Below are 19,363 nucleotides of genomic sequence, written 5' to 3' on the forward strand. Positions count from 1 at the left end.
GTGCAGATGAACTCCGAACGAAATTTTGACAGAGAAATCAAACGAATTTTTCAACCAATCAGCATCGTTGTTAAGTCATCACTTTAAATGTTATTAAATGATATACATTTCAAATCGAAAGTTTTTTTTTTGCTTCAGGTGATCCAACAAAATCGATACACTCAGAAAGAATAAAAGCATATTTCTTATTATAAAAAATGTTGGGCTGTTTACTAAGCTGGTCCTGAAGGATATTTTCTGATCTAGTACTGAACATGCTATGAAAATACATGTAATCTTCATTTGATGGATTATATGTATATCTATCCCTGTCTATTAACTATGGAAATGAAAAAATGCTATAGTGATATCACATTGTCGAAGTATATCCAAGATATTGAAAGTGGTCCAATTAACCAATGTTGAGAAATCCCAAACAGAAGAAAATATAATAATGATAAAAAGAACAAACCAAATCAGTAAGAGGTCAAACAGAATACGCCAAAAAGCAGTTAAATTCAAGAAATTGATAAAGAGGAAAATTTAAAGATGATTAAGCTTGATAGTGGGAGTGGGAGTCTCCCATGTAAATCAGGAGGATTAATGCATAATGAATCTTTACTTGATGTAAACATCTAGTTCATTCTCATTGCTTAAGAACAGACAATGTGTCATGACCCTGAACCAAATTCAGTTGACTAAGATTTTAAAAAAAAGAGGCTTTTTTAAACATATTTTTGGATCATTTTCTTAATACTGTTTATCAATATTTACAAATAAAATAATTATTGTTTAATCTTAAATAGAGAAAAATTTGTCTGGATTAGAGCCGACTAAGTGAGAGAAATTAGTGGCTCATACTTGACACAGAGGTTGCTTATGACCAGAAGAATTAGCTTATTTTTTACCAGAAGAACTTTTTGTTCTCAGAGATCTTAGAATGCACCCTTCCACCCTCTGCACACAGCACTTTATGTTCAATGTTGTGTGATACTTGGATGACTGTTAAAGTCCATTTTCCTCTTGTTCAATACACAATTTTCGAGATATCAGCTCCTTTGTGATGGAGGCACATTCGGTATGCTAATGAACGCTTGGATGGGTACAAGATGTATACGTAACCGTTATGTATTATTGACTGGCTATGTAGATAATGATGAAAGTTATGAAAGCATAAAGTTTGTTTATATCAGCCGTTGGTAAACATTGAACTGTCCATATGAAGAATAATTTGTTTGAAATAAGCCATTAAATTAAATATGAAATGATTATTTATTTACTCTTCAATGTGGTTGTTACTACTTTTATCAAAGAAAAATGGTGATTATTGATTTTTGCTTTAGCTATTTTATTATCAAATATTCATAAACTTACTGAATTTGTGTTTCTCTGCAGTTCAGTTGGTTGCATAACAGCTGGTAATCCTCATTTAGGCAATATATGAGCGCATTGATAAGCATTTTAACCCACTGCTTGTGTGCGACTACACATTTTGTGTGTCACCATGCTTAAGAGTTAAACAAAGGGAAACAACTATTGAGCAACTTGCAAATTGCGTATTAGATCAACATTTGTTTAATTCGTTTGTTTAGAAATTTTAGTTAGTACTGTATGTTGTATAACTTTGGAATAAAAGATGTAATATTGTAATTAAGGAATAAATGTCTTTGGATGTTTGCATTATAGGAGTATGGAAATAATGGAAGTATGGAGTAATTTGTACAATATGGGTGTGCAGATTATGATTATGCAGAAATTATGAAAATCTTCTTTGGTCCTGAATGTCAAGCACAAGAGATTGGTGTGTAGTGATAATGAGCATGGAAAGCATAAGTTTCTTTACTAGATATTTCAGCATGAGTATCTGTTTTTTCTTTAAAGAGAAGTATGTACACTTCACCAATGTCATGACTTTATTATTCTTATATGTACAGTGGAACCCCGTTATTACGTTTTCCATTTTGTCACGATAAAATAACGTAATACCGGGGGCAACGTAATAAACGTTCCCAGTTAAATCCGTTAAAAATATCATTTGGAAATTGTATATCGTCCGTTGGTACTCCGTGAAGGGGTGTGTGAATATATCTTTATTGTTTCTTTGTTTAAAAGACTATGATACTTTGTTTTATTTACATCTTATCTTTAATGTCCGTAATTCTTCATGTTCTTATCCCTTTTCTTTATTCCAGTGTAGGATACATAAGGATGTTTTGATAAACGTTGCTTTTTCTGCATTCGTTTGGACCGCCATTTTATTCAACTTTAAAACAATGCCTGTATTAGCCCATATTGTTATCTGACATAAATTTTGTTGAATAGCACATTTTCGAGTTACTGCCTGAACACCGTTTTAACCCAAATTTTACACGCGCCCTCAGATTTGGTTAGCCCTAGGCATTTCCGGTTTTAAAACGTCAAGTTTCAAAATGATGGAAAGAACTCTTTCAATCGATTTTTTTTCATGGAAAACAGATCTTAGTTCTTTTTTTTTTTCAGATCGAGGGATATCTTGTTTCTTTTGTAGAAAAATTAATTTAGTTAGTTCAGAGTTGTGCGAGCTTGCAGTGGAACTGAAGTTTGAGGTAATACCACTTGAACATAGTCGTGAATAAAATTATATTAAACAAAAAGTGTTTTAATTTGTCTATAGAATTTCGGTCTGGTAAAGGGGCTGTTCAACAGTCCTCCCACCTTTCGTCACAAATTTAAAAATAATGCAAGTAAAAACTCAGATTTCTCACCCAAAATGGCTGAGTATTTGGCTAATACTTTACTTTCACACACCCCCCTCCCCCCCCCCCCCCCCCCCCCCCTCAAAAATCCTAGATCCATCACTGATCATTCATGGCTGCTACAAAAGTTTTTAAACGTTGGAAACATTATTTATGAGTCGCGAACGTTATGACACATTCATGCAACGAACCCGATGGCATTTTGGTAAATTTTGTAGACCGTGTTAGGACTGATTGTTTGAAAGTAAACAACAAAAATGTAGAATTAAAAAAACAACAACAACAAACGAATCGCTATAATACAAACTAGCCGGTTCTATACAAAACAATGCTCGGGAGAGAAAATGCTTATAGTTATATACATCGTGAAGTCATAAACTCTGCATACACGTTGTGTTGCGACACAGTCGTTTAGTAATTCCCGTGAGATTTCTGCAAATATTACAGATTATGATGTTAAATGGTGTTGCCAACTTTCAATTTATTTATTGTAGGTCATTTCTTTTGTGTGATTTCTGATCATTAATGATCGGTAGAAATATCGAATCTCTTATATACAACAAAATGCTAATTTTTGTGTGCTTTATGTAGGCCTACTGACAGTCACATATTTTTGTTGTTTTCCTTATGATTTATTTAAACCTGAAAAAATACGATCGATGTCGTCATGATCTAAATAGAATATATGCATAATCTAAAGCTATATGACCAATACCCCCCTTGCAAATTTTTTACATTTATTTACACGACAAAAATCGCTTTTGAGGCCCTCCGAATGTGCATATACATGTATGTGCATATCTCTGTTGTGTCTAATGATTTCAGGGTGTTCAATTTAGATCATACGCTGACAGATTTGTCATATATTCAGGCCCTATCTCTAGTCCTAAGGTGTCGTATGTTTGTGTTATTGTATACATGTACAGTATGGATCATGGGCGTTGTAACGTATTTTTCTTTTATCTATAAAACACTTTTCTAGCCGGACATGACCTCCACTGATGTTTTGATTAAAATGTCTCGGAATGTACGCGGTACTACATGTCCCGTTAACACTCACATCGCATCGCTGTGTCGTATTGTTAAAAATTACCAGGAACTAAAAATTACCAAGGGGGGCAAGGAATGCAGAATTCAGGTATTTTAAAATATTCGAATTTCCCAAAATTTGTAACTTTAGCATAGGTTAGCATTCTCTGAATGAGTGTTAAAAATGTAAAAATCATTAACATCACTTTGTTCCAACTAGATCTGACGACATAATTTTATTTTTTATCTATTGTGACGTCATGTCAGTGTTCATGTGACATAGGCTAAGCTCCATAGTAAAGTTGGGATTTTTTTAACTTCAAGCCCGATCCCTATAGCTTACGACAATCAATGAAAGAGGTTTTTAATTATTTGAAGCTGTAATGTTTTAAACTGTTTTTCAAAAACCACCCTGTAATATTTCTTGAAATGGTAATTTAGTAATGTAAATGATGAATGAAACATGTTTGAAGCGATAAGAATTTTAGACACCATTTTCCAATATGCGTTTTTTCAAGGTTTTTAACCTAGAGGGGATCATTAGGGTCTCAAATTATCCGATACCCTATCTACTTCTTATGTCAAATGATTGCTGGAGTGTAAAGGTAAAACACTGAAATGTTTAAAAAATCTGAAGGTTTTTGAAAACAGAATTTCCCGGATATGGTAGGCTATGATTAGTCAAAATTTAACTACTATATGTGCATTTTCATCACCTTGAAACCAAGAGCATGGTTCAGTAGATGAAAAATTATTGAAAAAAGTCAAATGCAATACATTTTCTTCAATTCATATGAAAGAAACATATTTCTATCGTTTAAATAGAGTCAGTGCCTTAAAATGTATGTATATTAACACTGCTTGTTTTAAAGTGATGTATTCTATTTTTAGAAGTGGCTGTACTCTGGGAAAGGCCGCTAAACATATTTTTCTTCGGGAATTTGGTCAATATACATCCTTGACAAAATACATGCAAACTTTGATAGAAATCTGTAGGTTTTTCAATATCAAGATGTGGTATGGGGAATTACCTTAAGGTGGGTCCTTAGTCCTGGATTTTTGGGGTTTAGGTAGCATTTTTTTTTTTGGAATAAATAAATTAACATTCAGAGTAATGAAAAAAGGCAAAACAGTTAAGGGTTTCCATATTAATTTTCATTACATACACCACTAAAGTCATATACCCCGATGTAGATTTTTATGAAATTCATTGGAAACAGTTATTTGTTGTTATTTTAATATAAAAACAACAAAATATTTTTTGAATTGCATTTATTTATCGGGAAACATGTCAATAACTAAAACACATGTCCTTTTCAATATGTTCATCAAGTTTTAGAATAATATGAGCAAAATTATTGAATTATCGTTATTCCACAAAATGTTAAAAAAACAAACAAATGTGGACGCATTTTCCTTATAGCATGGTTTACATATAATTTTTTCTGTTTATATTAGTAGAGTTACATCTGTTATAGTTATTCATGGGAAAAAATCCATACCTTTCCTTAATAATTTCAAATCTATAGCTTCCAGATTATGTACACCCCCATCAAAAACTGAAGTCTGGCACCATACAGCTGAGCTATTTCAAATCACTCGGGATTAAAATTTTATGTAATTTCATGAAAAGACACAGATAATGATTCCTTATCACCTTGGTAAAATGTTTGTCAAAAATAAAGGAAATCTATCGCATTATGGACTTGATAAATAATTGAATGAAAACAGAGTTATTGTCCTTAGATTCAATATTTTGAAACATATCATTGACTATTCAAATATAACTAAGAATTTTGAAATATTTTATGGCTAACAAAATTTTTTACAATAACTATTGAAAAAGATTCCAACAAAATTTATGTTCCTATCATTAAATCATTGACTTTGCAAAATCCTATGACGTCACAGGAGTGTGGAACTACGTTAACATCAAAGAAAACGGGATTGATTATAGTCATTTCATCACATGAAACAAGTGTCTCAATTCTCAGCCAGACATTCAAACTTGCGATATTTTATTACTTACAGTCTTACAAGAACGAAAATGGGTTCAGATTATTCACTTCAAACCATTATATTTAAAAGAGTACAAATGTCATAAATACTCAGAACAGTTACCATTAAATCAGACTGGATTCCAGTAACGAGGCAGACGTCAAATCTTTACAATGTATGGGTGCTGGTGCACCAGTCAGGACAGATTGTGTCTTGAGGTTGTATCTGTGTTGCGCAAGTTTTTGTGTTGTTAAAAATTTGGTGCCAATTTTGTCATATTTCATTATATTAGAAATATATTATATTACTGCTAAGCATCGCACCATGTCAGATATCATTCCCATTGTGGTATCATGTCATCCAATCATCAACATATATTTGATTTTTCATGTTTTTGTATATCGTAATTTCTCATTTCCCAACTGCTGTTTAGTTCCTTTCGTTTTTGTAGTTTTGGGAGTTCTATATCCATGCTGCTGCTAGTAGTACTTTAATATGTGAAATCATTATCATCACTAAAACAAAATTTCTGAATAATGAAAATAAATTGTGTGGCTGCACTGAATATTTTAAAACATATTACAAGGGTTTTAATGTGCAACCAAGAGGGCGGCACCTCAGCACGGCATTTGTCTCTACTTCACTTGGAAAAAAATGGGGGGTCTGATATCGAAAACATTTTTATACCAAACATATGTAAATTACTGAAGCATATAGGTTAAATAAAGCTTTTAAATGAAAGCAGTTATATTACACTCCATTACGTTGCTACCCAAATATAGTATCTAATGAGTATATTTCCTCGTATATAAAATTGAGACCCCCCTCTCCTAGCACCACCAACACTAAACGTATTCAGAGGTTTTCGCAGTGTTCCACTATGTCCACTGTAATTGTTTATAATTTATTTAACAAATTTTTAACATTTTCAGAATGTATATTCATGTATGAGAATGAATAGTGAAAAGTCATTGTAAACCTGTTCATGCTAAGTAGACTTGAGATGGATGGCTCGACGTCCCGCTTGTCGAAAGAACTCGTACTTTTCAACTTCAAAGGCTGTTTATAGTTGTTGTAGGCAAACAGTCAGGTAGGGGTGTTCCTCTGTAGGCTTTCAATCTACAAAGTGTTTGGAGTACAGTCTATGATGTATCGAAGGGTCATAATCTTTTTGTTTCATCAACTTTAATCACGCTTTTCGGATCTTTTGTCTGTGCCAGAAAGACGTAGAATGTAATGTTTTTCATATAACCCCACTTTCCCATCTTCCCCAAGTCCTCACTACAAGCTTCCACTGAGTAGTAATATCTTGCTTTTGATCCCTTCGTTTCTTCCCAACAGATGCTATTTTACCGGAAGTATCGAAGGCTAACCAAATCTTGAAATCACGTTAACTTATATAAAATCTAGAATAAACGCATTCCGGCAGTAACTCGAAAGTGTGCTATTTTATAAGTAAATGAAATAAAACTTTTCTCAGAGAAGCTAATCAGACCAGCTACTGGTGAAAAAAAGACATATAGGTAAAAAAACAGAAATGTATAGGTGGGCTTAGAAAATTCTTTGTATTATAAATACAAATTAACTTGATTTAAATTGTATTAAGTTTCTCTTACATTGGTGTCAAGATGAACTATGTGAATCAGCAATGTCTTATTTTACAGTACATTGACAACTTCATAAATTCACTATTATACATCAGATAGCTTGTATAATTATGTGCTTTATTTCACGTACAGTGAATTTATTGGACAGGTGTGAATGATAATTATAAAATGTTTTAAAGATTGATAATTTAGATATAGGTCACAAACTTTTTTGCAAGTATCTAAAAAGCATAGAAATTGATTTCATCATCACTATCAGTATGCGGACTACAATGACATAGAACTGAGGTGGTAAAATTCAAAGTTCTAGAAAAATAGTCTTTTGGCATATTGTTGAAAAAGAATTTTATGTGCTATTAATATTAAAGTTCAAAAACAGTTTTTAATTATTTTTTTTCAAGTTTCATTTCATTATAGTCAAATCATTCTTATTATTGTTTTCTTTTCACACTTTTATACACATTTTTCTTTAAAATTATTTTCTTATTTTTCCCCCCAGAATTTGTGCATCTTTATAAAAGTCAACCTCTTTTGATAGCATTCAGAATATCTCTTTGTTCCCTTATCTTTCTCAAAAACTTTTAGATCATGTGGGTTTGTTTAGGAAACAAAAATTAAAACCAGTAGAGCTACAGCCTTAACAGAGATTCTGATTGCAATGAGTGCAACACAAAATATTATTATGCAGATCATTATTTCATTTTAACATCCTTACTGGTATGTAAGCCATTTTAGAGAAAATATACTATATTTGTATTGCATCAAAAGAGTGTTGCCAGAATACTTTGAGTTAGTCTATTATATAATGCAATTCTTTGATAAGATATAATGATTGATTGATTGAATTTGGAAAGTGTTTCTGCCAAAGGATCAATTCAGGGTAACAAAAAAAACAACCTATTAGACCGGATCTGGTTTTAGTCTTTACAAAATGCTCCATTTTGTTCTAGATTGTCACTGAAGGCCGAGTGAGTAAATGTAACTGATTTTTTTTTTTAGCTCACCTGAGCTGAAGGCTCAAGTGAGCTTTTCTGATCAAAATTTGTTCGTTGTCTGTCAGCGTCGTCGGGTGTCGTCGGCGTTGGCGTCGTTGTAAACTTTTCACATTTCCATCTTCTTCTCAAGAACCACTGGGCCAATTATAACCAAACTTGGCCAAAAGCATCCTTGGGTGAAGGGCTTTCAAGTTTGTTCAAATGAAGGGGAGATGATCACAAAAATGCAAAAATAGGATGGGGTCATTTAAAAATCTTTTCAAGAACCAATGAGCTAGAAGAGCTGAAATTTATATGAAAGCTTCCTGACATAGTGCAGATTCAAGTTTGTTCAAATTATGGCCCCCGGGGGTAGATTGGGGTCACAATAGGGGATTAAAGTTTTACATACAAATATATAGGGAAAATCTTTAAAAATCGTCTTCTCAAGAACCAATGAGTCAGAAGAGCTGAGATTTACATGAAAGCTTCCTGACATAGTGCAAATTCAAGTTTGTTCAAATCATGGCCCCCGGGGGTAGGTTGGGGCCACAATAGGGGATCAAAGTTTTACATGGGAAATTGGGAATAAATAGAAAAAATCTTTAAAAATCATCCTCTCAAGAACCAATGGGCCAGAGGTGCTGAGGTTTACATGAAAGCTTCTGGACATAGTGCAGATTCAAGTTTGTAAAAATCATAGCCTCCAGGGGTAGGTTGGGGCCACAATACAGACTAAGGTTTTACATGCAAATATATATGGAAAGTCTTCAGATATGGGCCAAGGTAACTCAGGTGAGCGATGTGGCCCTTGGGCCTCTTGTCAATGCTTTAATATGTGAGCATAGACGTAAATTTTAATAGAACTCTTACTACGATGTAGTAGTTTAATCATGTATTGTTTATGCATTTTGAGCTCTATATGATATTTCATATTTTTATTATGGTATATATCTGAGTCTTAATTACATGTACTTTTGTACTAACTCTCTACTTGATATACTTTTATTTTACAAGACATTTATTTTTGGCAACAATACAACAAAAATAAATAAAACGTACATCTTTCCCCATGCAGCAATGTAATACACCAATTCTTCAGTACTTCACCAGCAACAGAACTCTTTCCCAAAGACATTCTGAACAGGCGAACACAACAATTCTTGTATGGCATGCCTTTTTTCGTCGCACATAATATGCTTCTATCGAGTATCGCAGAATGAATGATTACTATGGTATTGTCCTTGGAATTAAATAGACCACGAGGATAGTTCCACTTGACTGTGTTTGGCACAGAATTAATCATTTTAATGCCTCTTATTTAAAGAATAGATATGCATTTAAACTAAATTATTGAAGGAAAATATACACATAATTATATAAGACATGAAAAAAGTGTTGAAAATGTGAAATAAAAAATAAAAATAAAAGTGTGGCATGAGGCGGATTCGAACCATGGAAATAAACACAGCGTATACTGCCAGCGGTGCAGCTTACTGAGATAATCACAGCATATACTGCCAGCGGTGCAGCTTACTGAGATAACCACATCATATACTGCCAGCGGTGCAGCTTACTGAGATAACCACATCATATACTGCCAGCGGCGCAGCTTACTGAGATAACCACATCATATACTGCCAGCAGTGCAGCTTACTGAGATAATCACATCATATACTGCCAGCGGTGCAGCTTACTGAGATAACCACATCATATACTGCCAGCGGTGCAGCTTACTGAGATAACCACATCATATACTGCCAGCGGTGCAGCTTACTGAGATAATCACAGCATATACTGCCAGCGGAGCAACTTACTGAGCTACTCTAAGCACAAGTAATACCCGTGTATATATGAGTCAGGTATTCTAAAACAGTTCCTCTAATTTTTTGTCGGTTTTTCTTGAACTTCAACCCCAAGTCAGGGGTACCCCTAAAAAATACTATTGTAAATTGGACACTCAGACATGTGGGTTTCGCTTTCCTCTGGGCACTCTGGTTTCTTCCCACATCAATGGACTCCTTCATTCCAACATTCGAACCGACGAGAAAATTTATATAAGTTGTAGCACTTGTTTGTTAATTGTCATAAAATAGATAAAGTTTAAACTTTAAATTTAGACATATTGTAAATTGTTCTTAAGATTGTAAAAAAAAAAAATATATCAAAATGTCAACAGCAACAAAATAAGAATCAATGTATGATAGAAAATAACTAAAGAAAGTTGATATAACAATGTGACTTTTTTTCAGAAAATTTTCTCCACATTAGGTATTTTCTTTTGTTGTCCTGAATTCATCCTTTGGAGGTAATATGATATCAGGGAAAAAAACCCATTTTTAATTATCTTCATATTTGTGTTAAAATTTCTATTCGCTGAATAGATTTTTTCTCTATGTGCAGGTGATCTTTTGATTATTATGGCCCAGATCATTGTTGCAGTGCAGATGGTGTATGAAGAAAAGTTTATCACACGATATAGCATTCCAGCCATGCAGGCTGTAGGCTGGGAAGGTAAATTTGATATGACTTTATTAGATATTTTTACCGTGATTTTGATATGGATGAGTTTACAGTTTACTACAGATTTATTAGAGCAGTTTCTGTGCTAGCTGTCCAATACTGTGGTCCATGCAATATCATGCATATGACAAAGTTTTGGTGGGTCTGAAGTATAATGCCACGGGTGACAAAATGAGAAGGGACCAGAAATTTGAGCAAGGGTAGGAGGGAAGCATGTAAGACATCAGCTGTAGGTGTAGTGCCACAAATTCTTACCTATGCATGGTGCTTAGGACTGTAGTGTGAGGGTTCTTACCTATGCATGGTGCTCAGGACTGTAGCGTGAAGGTTCTTACCTATGCATGGTGCTCAGGACTGTAGCGTGAGGGTTCTTACCTATGCATGGTGCTCAGACTATAACAGTGAGGGTTCTTACCTATGCATGGTGCTCAGGACTGTAGCGTGAGGGTTCTTACCTATGCATGGTGCTCAGACTATAACAGTGAGGGTTCTTACCTATGCATGGTGCTCAGGACTGTAGCGTGAGGGTTCTTACCTATGCATGGTGCTCAGGACTGTAGTGTGAGGGTTCTTACCTATGCATGGTGCTCAGGACTGTAGCGTGAGTGTTCTTACCTATGCATGGTGCTCAGGACTGTAGCGTGAGGGTTCTTACCTATGCATGGTGCTCAGGACTGTAGCGTGAGGGTTCTTACCTATGCATGGTGCTCAGGACTGTAGCGTGAGGGTTCTTACCTATACATGGTGCTCAGGACTGTAGCGTGAGGGTTCTTACCTATGCATGGTGCTCAGACTATAACAGTGAGGGTTCTTACCTATGCATGGTGCTCAGGACTGTAGCGTGCAGGTTCTTACCTATGCATGGTGCTCAGGACTGTAGCGTGAGGGTTCTTACCTATGCATGGTGCTCAGGACTGTAGCGTGAAGGTTCTTACCTATGCATGGTGCTCAGGACTGTAGTGTGAGGGTTCTTACCTATGCATGGTGCTCAGGACTGTAGCATGAGTGTTCTTACCTATGCATGGTGCTCAGGACTGTAGCGTGAGGGTTCTTACCTATGCATGGTGCTCAGGACTGTAGCGTGAGGGTTCTTACCTATGCATGGTGCTCAGGACTGTAGCGTGAGTGTTCATACCTATGCATGGTGCTCAGACTATAACAGTGAGGGTTCTTTATCATGCTAATGCCAACTGTGACATGAGACCTGTTTTCATTCAATTTTCACTCCTAATGCTGGGCACTTGGCAAAGGAATAGTCACTTCCTATGTTAAGCAACAGTCACACCTCACGGGATAATGCTAATGGACGTCCAACAGATAACAAAATTGTCAATCCGTTCATCTCTGTTCCTTTGCGTTTCTTGTCTGCTTCTCTTTAGCCAACATGTTCCTTGTCTGGTGAAGTCCGGTCTATCTGGCGGAAAGTTTTCAAAACTTGAAACAGACACCACTGGACTATGGAGTCCGCTTAGTGTACGGTAGCTAAGCGTTGTTATGCGTTTTAATCGGAACTCATGTGTTTCTTTTAATGTACTTGTCCAGTTCGTATTTGTTAATGTCCGGTGGAAATGAGTCACGGCCAGACTACAACCGGACATGCAGCGGATCAACGGAAGATGTAATGGACACTAACCACATGTTTACGGACAAGAAACGCATGAAACTGGCAAATAACAGTTGTCAAACAGAGGTCCATGGGACCAGTACAAGTCCGTTCGTTTAGAATTGAAAGACCGTTATATCAGTTTCTCATGCGCCCCACGTTCGTTTAACCCAGTGATTGCCCGTTATTCAGACAGTAATGCCTTCGGGAATCTCTCCAGATTCAGACAGGATTTCTATCTATGAATATTGAGTGGTCTGCTCTTCCCCAGCATTGTTAAGGGGAGGAGATGGGGGTCTTGTAGGGAGGAGATGGGAGTCTTGTAGCCTTTCTCCGTGCCCTGCTTTTACCCTTCCCAACATTTGTAGACCTTCCTTTTTAAGGCATCATGGAAGTATGTCAGCGAGGGTGATAAGTCTGAAAAGATATATACCTATTTTGTCAGTCATGTGACTGTTACAATTCCATTCGTCTAATGTTGAAAGAACGTTATATCAATTTCTCATGCGTCCCACATTCATTTAACCCGGTACTTGTCCGTTATTCAGATGGTAATGTTCATTAATCGACCGTTAATTGCCCGGTACGTGTCCAGTAATCGTGTGGTTATTATGCATTTTATACGCTTCATACACCAATCGCAGGAGCCCTGAGCAGCGGCGGGAACGACTTTCATCAACGGATACCGACGGACAGCATTATGTCACAATTATTTTTATCCGTGCGATGTCCGTTTATACTATCCGGTAAGGTGTGATTGCTCCTTTAGATATATATCAAGAATCAAAGCTGGACCTCCCAGTTGCAAAATGAGTGTAACTGGGTTACTATGATACAAAAAGTTTGGAATGGTTGTTCGGGAGCAAAGTATTGAATAGCAGTAAGATTGGGTGCATTAATGTCTCCAGGGTGGTTATGTATCAGTCTCATTACTATATTTAAATGAAAAGTTTAGGAATTATGAGTTGATAGAAAAAACCTCTTTGATTGAAACAACACTTAATTACACTTTTAATTTCTTATTGTGTGGTACTGTAGTGCCAGGGGTATTAAAAACATCTGGCCCAAATTCTTGCCAATGTAATTTGCATATAAATTATAAGTAAATGTAATAATCTGTTAGATATTTAATTACCTCTGGTGTTTAACATACACATGGAATTTGATTGAGGGTGTGAAGTGTGCATGTGGTTTATTTTTCATTGTAACGCTCAAACATGATATACTGTGATGCAATTGTTAATTAGTATCTTTTTGATATTATATAAGTAATCTATAGTTATTAACTGTGCACAGTATGCATTGTAACTTCATGGTGTATTACTATACACATTGTTGACATCTTTATGTGTTTATTCTGGCCGTTTGCCAACTTTCGATCTCTGATGGATGTTTCAACTTTACCTATGCTTTAAGCCATTTCATCAAGGGAATCGTTAAAGAATGCATTCTGTGTTATCTATTTGTGCTAATCACTAAGCTCGCTTGAATTTTACATGTCATTTGACTTAGAAATTACTTAATTTACTTATATAGATTTAAAGAAAACAAAAAAAAACAGCTACATGTAACATAGCTCTTACACTTACCTATTTGATTTATTCTTACAATCACTCAGAGAAGATATTTCTTCAACTTATCTTCATTTGCATGAGAGTGTAAATATGCCCATGCTCAATTCTTTCAATACTCATTAAAAAGGCGACAAAGGAAGGCTCATGTCAAAATTATGTTGAGGCATTATACTACCCTTGTATAGAATAGATGATTTCTGTAAAGGATTTAGAATGAGCGGACACCTTTGAATCCCTATAGTTACTAAGTTAGCTCCATATTGATATATGGTGATCAAGATACTTGTATGAAAACCACAGTTGAATTATGTCAAATATGTTTCTACACAGCTAGCACTACATACAATTGCAGATATATTTGGAGTGTATGAGGCAACAGTTTTTGATCTTGTGAAACACATTTCGTCTGTTATATAGGTTCTGAATTAATTTTAATGAAATTTTCACAGCAAGGATGATCAGTCTGTTGGAGACAACTGCTGCACTCCAGTATCAAAATTTTCTGCAGTCGCCATGTTGAACAGATCGAGTTAAAACCGTTGAAACCGCACTTGGAGGTGCCAGGTTTCAAGTTTTCAGTATAAGATCGATAAATGAAAAAACTGGTTTTGGTTTGACATTGGTTCAAAACTGGTTTTGAAAATAAATGGAAAATTTTAAGCACTGATTTGAAACCTAAACTGGTTTCTTTGCAATAAAAATATTAGAAGTAAGGTAGGAAAAGAATCCATGATTTGGGGTATTTTTAATTTCACCTAATCATCCGATTCCCTCCGAAACATCCATCCTTATTCATTCTCAGTGTCCGTACTGTGACGCAGGGTACAGGCACAGCAGTACGCAGGCGACCATTATGATTTATGTTATCTATTAACAGGATTTTTTGGCGTCCTTGTTCTTGGACTTTTGAACATAGCCTTCTTTTACATTGATGCTGGAGCCTTCAGCAAACTACCAAACCAGAAGTTAGAGGACCCTATTGATGCTTTTATACAGATCGGAAATAGTTCCATTATTTTATTAGCAACTGTTGGTAAGTTGTTTGTTAGAGTACCCTATTGATGCTTTTATACAGATCAGAAATAATTCCATTATTATGCCCCCCTTCAAAGAAGAGGGACATAATGGTTTGCACCTGTCGGTCGGTCGACCACATGTTGTCCGCTCAATATCTTGAGAACCATTCACTTGATCGTAATGATATTTCATATGTGGGCTGGTTATGAAAAGAAGAGGACCCCTATTGTTTTTCAGGTCAAAAGGTTAAAGGTCAAGGGTCAAACTGGACATAGGAATATACTGTCTGTTCAATATCTTGAGAACCCTTTGCTTGACAGACATTAAACTTGGTACACTGGTACATCATCAGGAGAAGATGACACCTATTGATTTTGAGGTCACATGGTCAAAGGTCAAGGGATAAACTGGACATAGGAATATACTGTCCGCTCAATATCTTGAGAACCCTTTGCTTGACAGACATCAAACTTGGTACACTGGTACATCTTCAGGAGAAGATGACTACTAATGATTTTAAGGTCACATGGTCAAAGGTCAAGGGTCAAACTGGACATGGGAATATACTGTCCGTTCAGTATCTTGAGAACCCTTTGCTTGACAGACATCAAACTTGGTACACAGGTACATCTTCAGGAGAAGATGACCCCTATTGAATTTTAGGTCACATGGTCAAAGGTCAAGGGTCAAACTGGACATAGGAGTATACTGTCTGCTCAATATCTTGAGAACCCTTTGCTTGACAGACATTAAACTTGGTACACTGGTACGTCATCAGGAGAAGATGACACCTATTGATTTTGAGGTCACATGGTCAAAGGTCAAGGGATAAACTGGACGTAGGAATATACTGTCCGCTCAATATCTTGAGAACCCTTTGCTTGACAGACATCAAACTTGGTACACTGGTACATCTTCAGGAGTTGATGACCCCTATTGATTTTTAGGTCACATGGTCAATCCATGCTTGACATAGGAAGATATTGTCTGCTCAATATTTTGAATTGATGATACTACTCTCAATTAGATGATGTGTGTGTATAACCCTTTTCAATTTTGCACCATGGGGGGCATATGTGTTTTACAAACATCTCTTGTTTTATTAGCAACTGTTGGTAAGTTGTTTGTTAGAGGACCCTATTGATGCTTTTATACAGATCGGAAATAATTCAATTATTTTATTAGTAAGTTGTTTGTTAGAGGACCCTATTGATGCTTTTATACAGATCGGAAATAATTCCATTATTTTATTAGCAACTGTTGGTAAGTTGTTTGTTTCTCGGAAGCTACAAGATTATGATGTAGAAGCAGCTATGTTTAAAAAATGTCAAATCAGTTTATTTTCAATTTAGGGCTGAAACGATACACCCCATTCACGATACAATATGTATTGCAATACTTATGCCACGATTCAATATTTTCAATACAATACATTTTATAGAAGAAACCAATAATAACTTCGAAGAAAAATTAATTATGAAGATTCACAGTCACAATTTCAAAAGTAAACTGTATCTAAACAACCAAACGGCTATGTCGATACAGTTTCAACTGATTATCATGCCCCCCCCCCCCCCCCCCCCCTCTCAAAGAAGAGGGGCATATTACTTTGCACCTGTCGGTCAGTAGACCACATGTTGTCCGCTCAATATCTTGAGAACCATTCACTTCATCATAATGATATTTCATATGTGGGTTGGTTATGAGTAGAAGAGGACCCCTATCGCTTTTCAGGTCCAAGGGTCAATCTACTCTGGACATAGGAAGATGCTGTCTGCTCAATATCTTGAGAACCCTTTGCTTGACAGACATCAAACTTATTATTACTTAAAAAATTTAAAAAATGGTGAATTTCACAACCAAGGGTTTTGACTTAGGATGGGTCCAAATTAGTCATATCTTTTGATGTTTTAATGTTAATACACCTATTATAGTATGTAATTAAAGCCTTTCATCAGTGTATGCATTTTTGAGGGCAGTGAAGTTTTAAGAACACATCTTGTTTTATACTGTTACTGTTGCTGAACATTAGAATTTAACTTCGATATTTAGAACAGGAAATTTTTTTCTAGATTTCATAGCCCTTGGGAGTAGTGATACTTTTTCATTAGTATTCAGGTGACCGATAAGGCCTGTGGGCCTCTTGTTGGATTGTAGAGGAGCTTGGTCCTTAAGAGAATTAAAATTAAGAGGGTTTATTGTTTTCCAGTGCAATTTTGGTGTTGATAGTACTTAACACTTTTCAAAGGGGGCACAAATGCTCCACTCCCACTCTCCTGGCAACAAATAATTTAAAATGGATTCAGGACTTTAGGTGGAGGAATGATTCTAGCTAAGTCGTGGTGAAAGTTGCTGTCTTTGAATGCTATATAAAGTTTCTTAGACAAGAATTTAAGGAGTGAAATTTTTTTTATTTCCGTTGCTATTTCCTTTGTGAAACTTGGTAAACTTTTTATAAGCTTCTTCTTTACAGTGAAAAAGAGAGCATGGAATTTAAAAGAAACTTGTTTTACAGGAAACATTGTGAGTATAGCTTTCTTCAACTTTGCTGGGATAAGTGTTACAAAAGAAATAAGTGCTACAACACGCATGGTGCTGGACAGTGTTCGAACTCTCTTCATATGGCTGATAACGCTCTTTGTGGGATGGCAACATTTCCAAGGGCTACAGTTGGTTGGATTTTTCATCTTACTGACTGGTATGTGTCTGTACAACAACATCATCATAGTTCCAGCCATTAAATATTGCCTCGAGAGGCGCAGGGCAGTTAGGGTCATGACGGATATTGGAGGAGAAAATGACAGACTCATCAATGACACGTCAACACAAGGTAGTAGAAAATTATGATACCTTTAATTAAACATATGACTAATCAAAGTTTGTCCATTACCTGTTGTTTGTTAACTTAATTCTTCAGAATCACTGACCAAGTATTAAGTAAAGGGGATTCAAGTTTGTTCAAATGAAGCATCATTTGCCTTCTAAGGGGAGTTGATAACACAGGATGGGTCCATTTAAAAATCTTCTCAAGAACCACTGGGTCAGAAATTAGACAGTAAAGATGCAAGTTTGTACAAATCATTGTCTATGCAAGTCCCAGACTGTATCATTAGGCCTAAAAAAAATAATGTTGTGTTTCCGATCACCCCCTTGAAATTTTTAAGGGTCGGTAGGTAGGGATTTTTTTTTTTTTTGGTGACCATAAAATTCAAAGTATTTTCAACTTTTATATGAATGAAAGTGTCACTTTCCTTAAAACTAAGGAAGATCTTCTTCTCTGGGAAATGATCGCATTTTCCACGTTGCACATTTACAGAATGCGTTGTGTTGCCATGTCTAAACAATGACAAACGAAAGTATCCACTGAGCATGCTCACGCATATATAATTAGATCAGCGGTTTCTTCTTTCCAGCAAATTCTAGAAATAAACACTGGATATTTTTAGCGCTGTTTTTATTTCAGGACGCAAAAAAGATCGAGGGACTTAGATTTTTTATTTTCTTATGAAAAAGACGGTCGGTAGGTTAATAAATTATTTTTTCCCCCAAGATTAGCAATAAAAACTTTTGGGGTCGGGGGGTCTGAAGGATAGTCGGTCGGGTGACTTTTATTTTATATTATTTTGAATCATGTTGAATAATGAAGGTATGCAAAATTAGCAATTATAAAGCTTCACATGAAGTCTCCATAACTGAAGGATAATCCTTATTGTTTTAAGGTGAAGGTCACCAGGGTCTCATATTGTGAGAAATGATTTCTAATTAATATTTCAATGAAATGAAAATACAAATTGTTTGAAAAACTCTCTACATTTGAGCATCTAGCTCATACTTTGCTTTTCAATGAACAATGTATCATGACTTTAAACAAAAGTCTTTTGATAAAGGTCAAGGTAATTATTTTGAAAAAAAATATTCTAAGATTTATTTGCTGTTGTACTGTGAATTATGGTTTGAACTAAAACAAATGTCTGGACTATAGAAATATTACTGTGGCTTCATCAATATTCGTTTAGCACTAATTTTTGTGGAAATCATCAAATGTTCATCAAAGTTTGGTGTTTCCAACCCATTTTAATTTCTAATGGAAAAACCTATTCCGATATACGTAAATGTTTTGGAAATAATTCAGTGCAAGCATTTTCAATAATGTTCAGATTGTCCCCATTACTATGATTAGCATTCAATATTTTAAGCTCACCTGAGCTGAAAGCTCAAGTGAGCTTTTCTGATCGCCTGTTGTCTGTACTTCTGTCCGTCTGTCTGCAAACTTTACATTTTCGACTTCTTCTCCAGAGCCAATGGGCCAGTTTCAACCAAACTT

General features: G+C 35.5%; 1 protein-coding gene across 3 annotated transcripts in view; it reads left to right on the plus strand.

The window, feature by feature from the left end:
- The window catches only part of LOC125649966 (solute carrier family 35 member F6-like), a 48,691-nt gene that overhangs the window by 21,122 nt on the left and 8,206 nt on the right, over positions 1–19,363 (plus strand). For all 3 annotated transcript variants that reach the window (XM_048877889.2, XM_048877897.2, XM_048877882.2), the window contains 3 exons: positions 10,726–10,836; positions 14,900–15,055; positions 17,555–17,869. In XM_048877889.2, coding sequence (XP_048733846.1) covers positions 10,726–10,836; positions 14,900–15,055; positions 17,555–17,869 — 582 coding nt within the window. The remainder of the gene's footprint in view (positions 1–10,725; positions 10,837–14,899; positions 15,056–17,554; positions 17,870–19,363) is intronic.

This window comes from Ostrea edulis, chromosome 1 (genome assembly GCF_947568905.1).
Source record: "Ostrea edulis chromosome 1, xbOstEdul1.1, whole genome shotgun sequence".
Taxonomy (NCBI): Eukaryota; Metazoa; Mollusca; class Bivalvia; order Ostreida; family Ostreidae; genus Ostrea; species Ostrea edulis.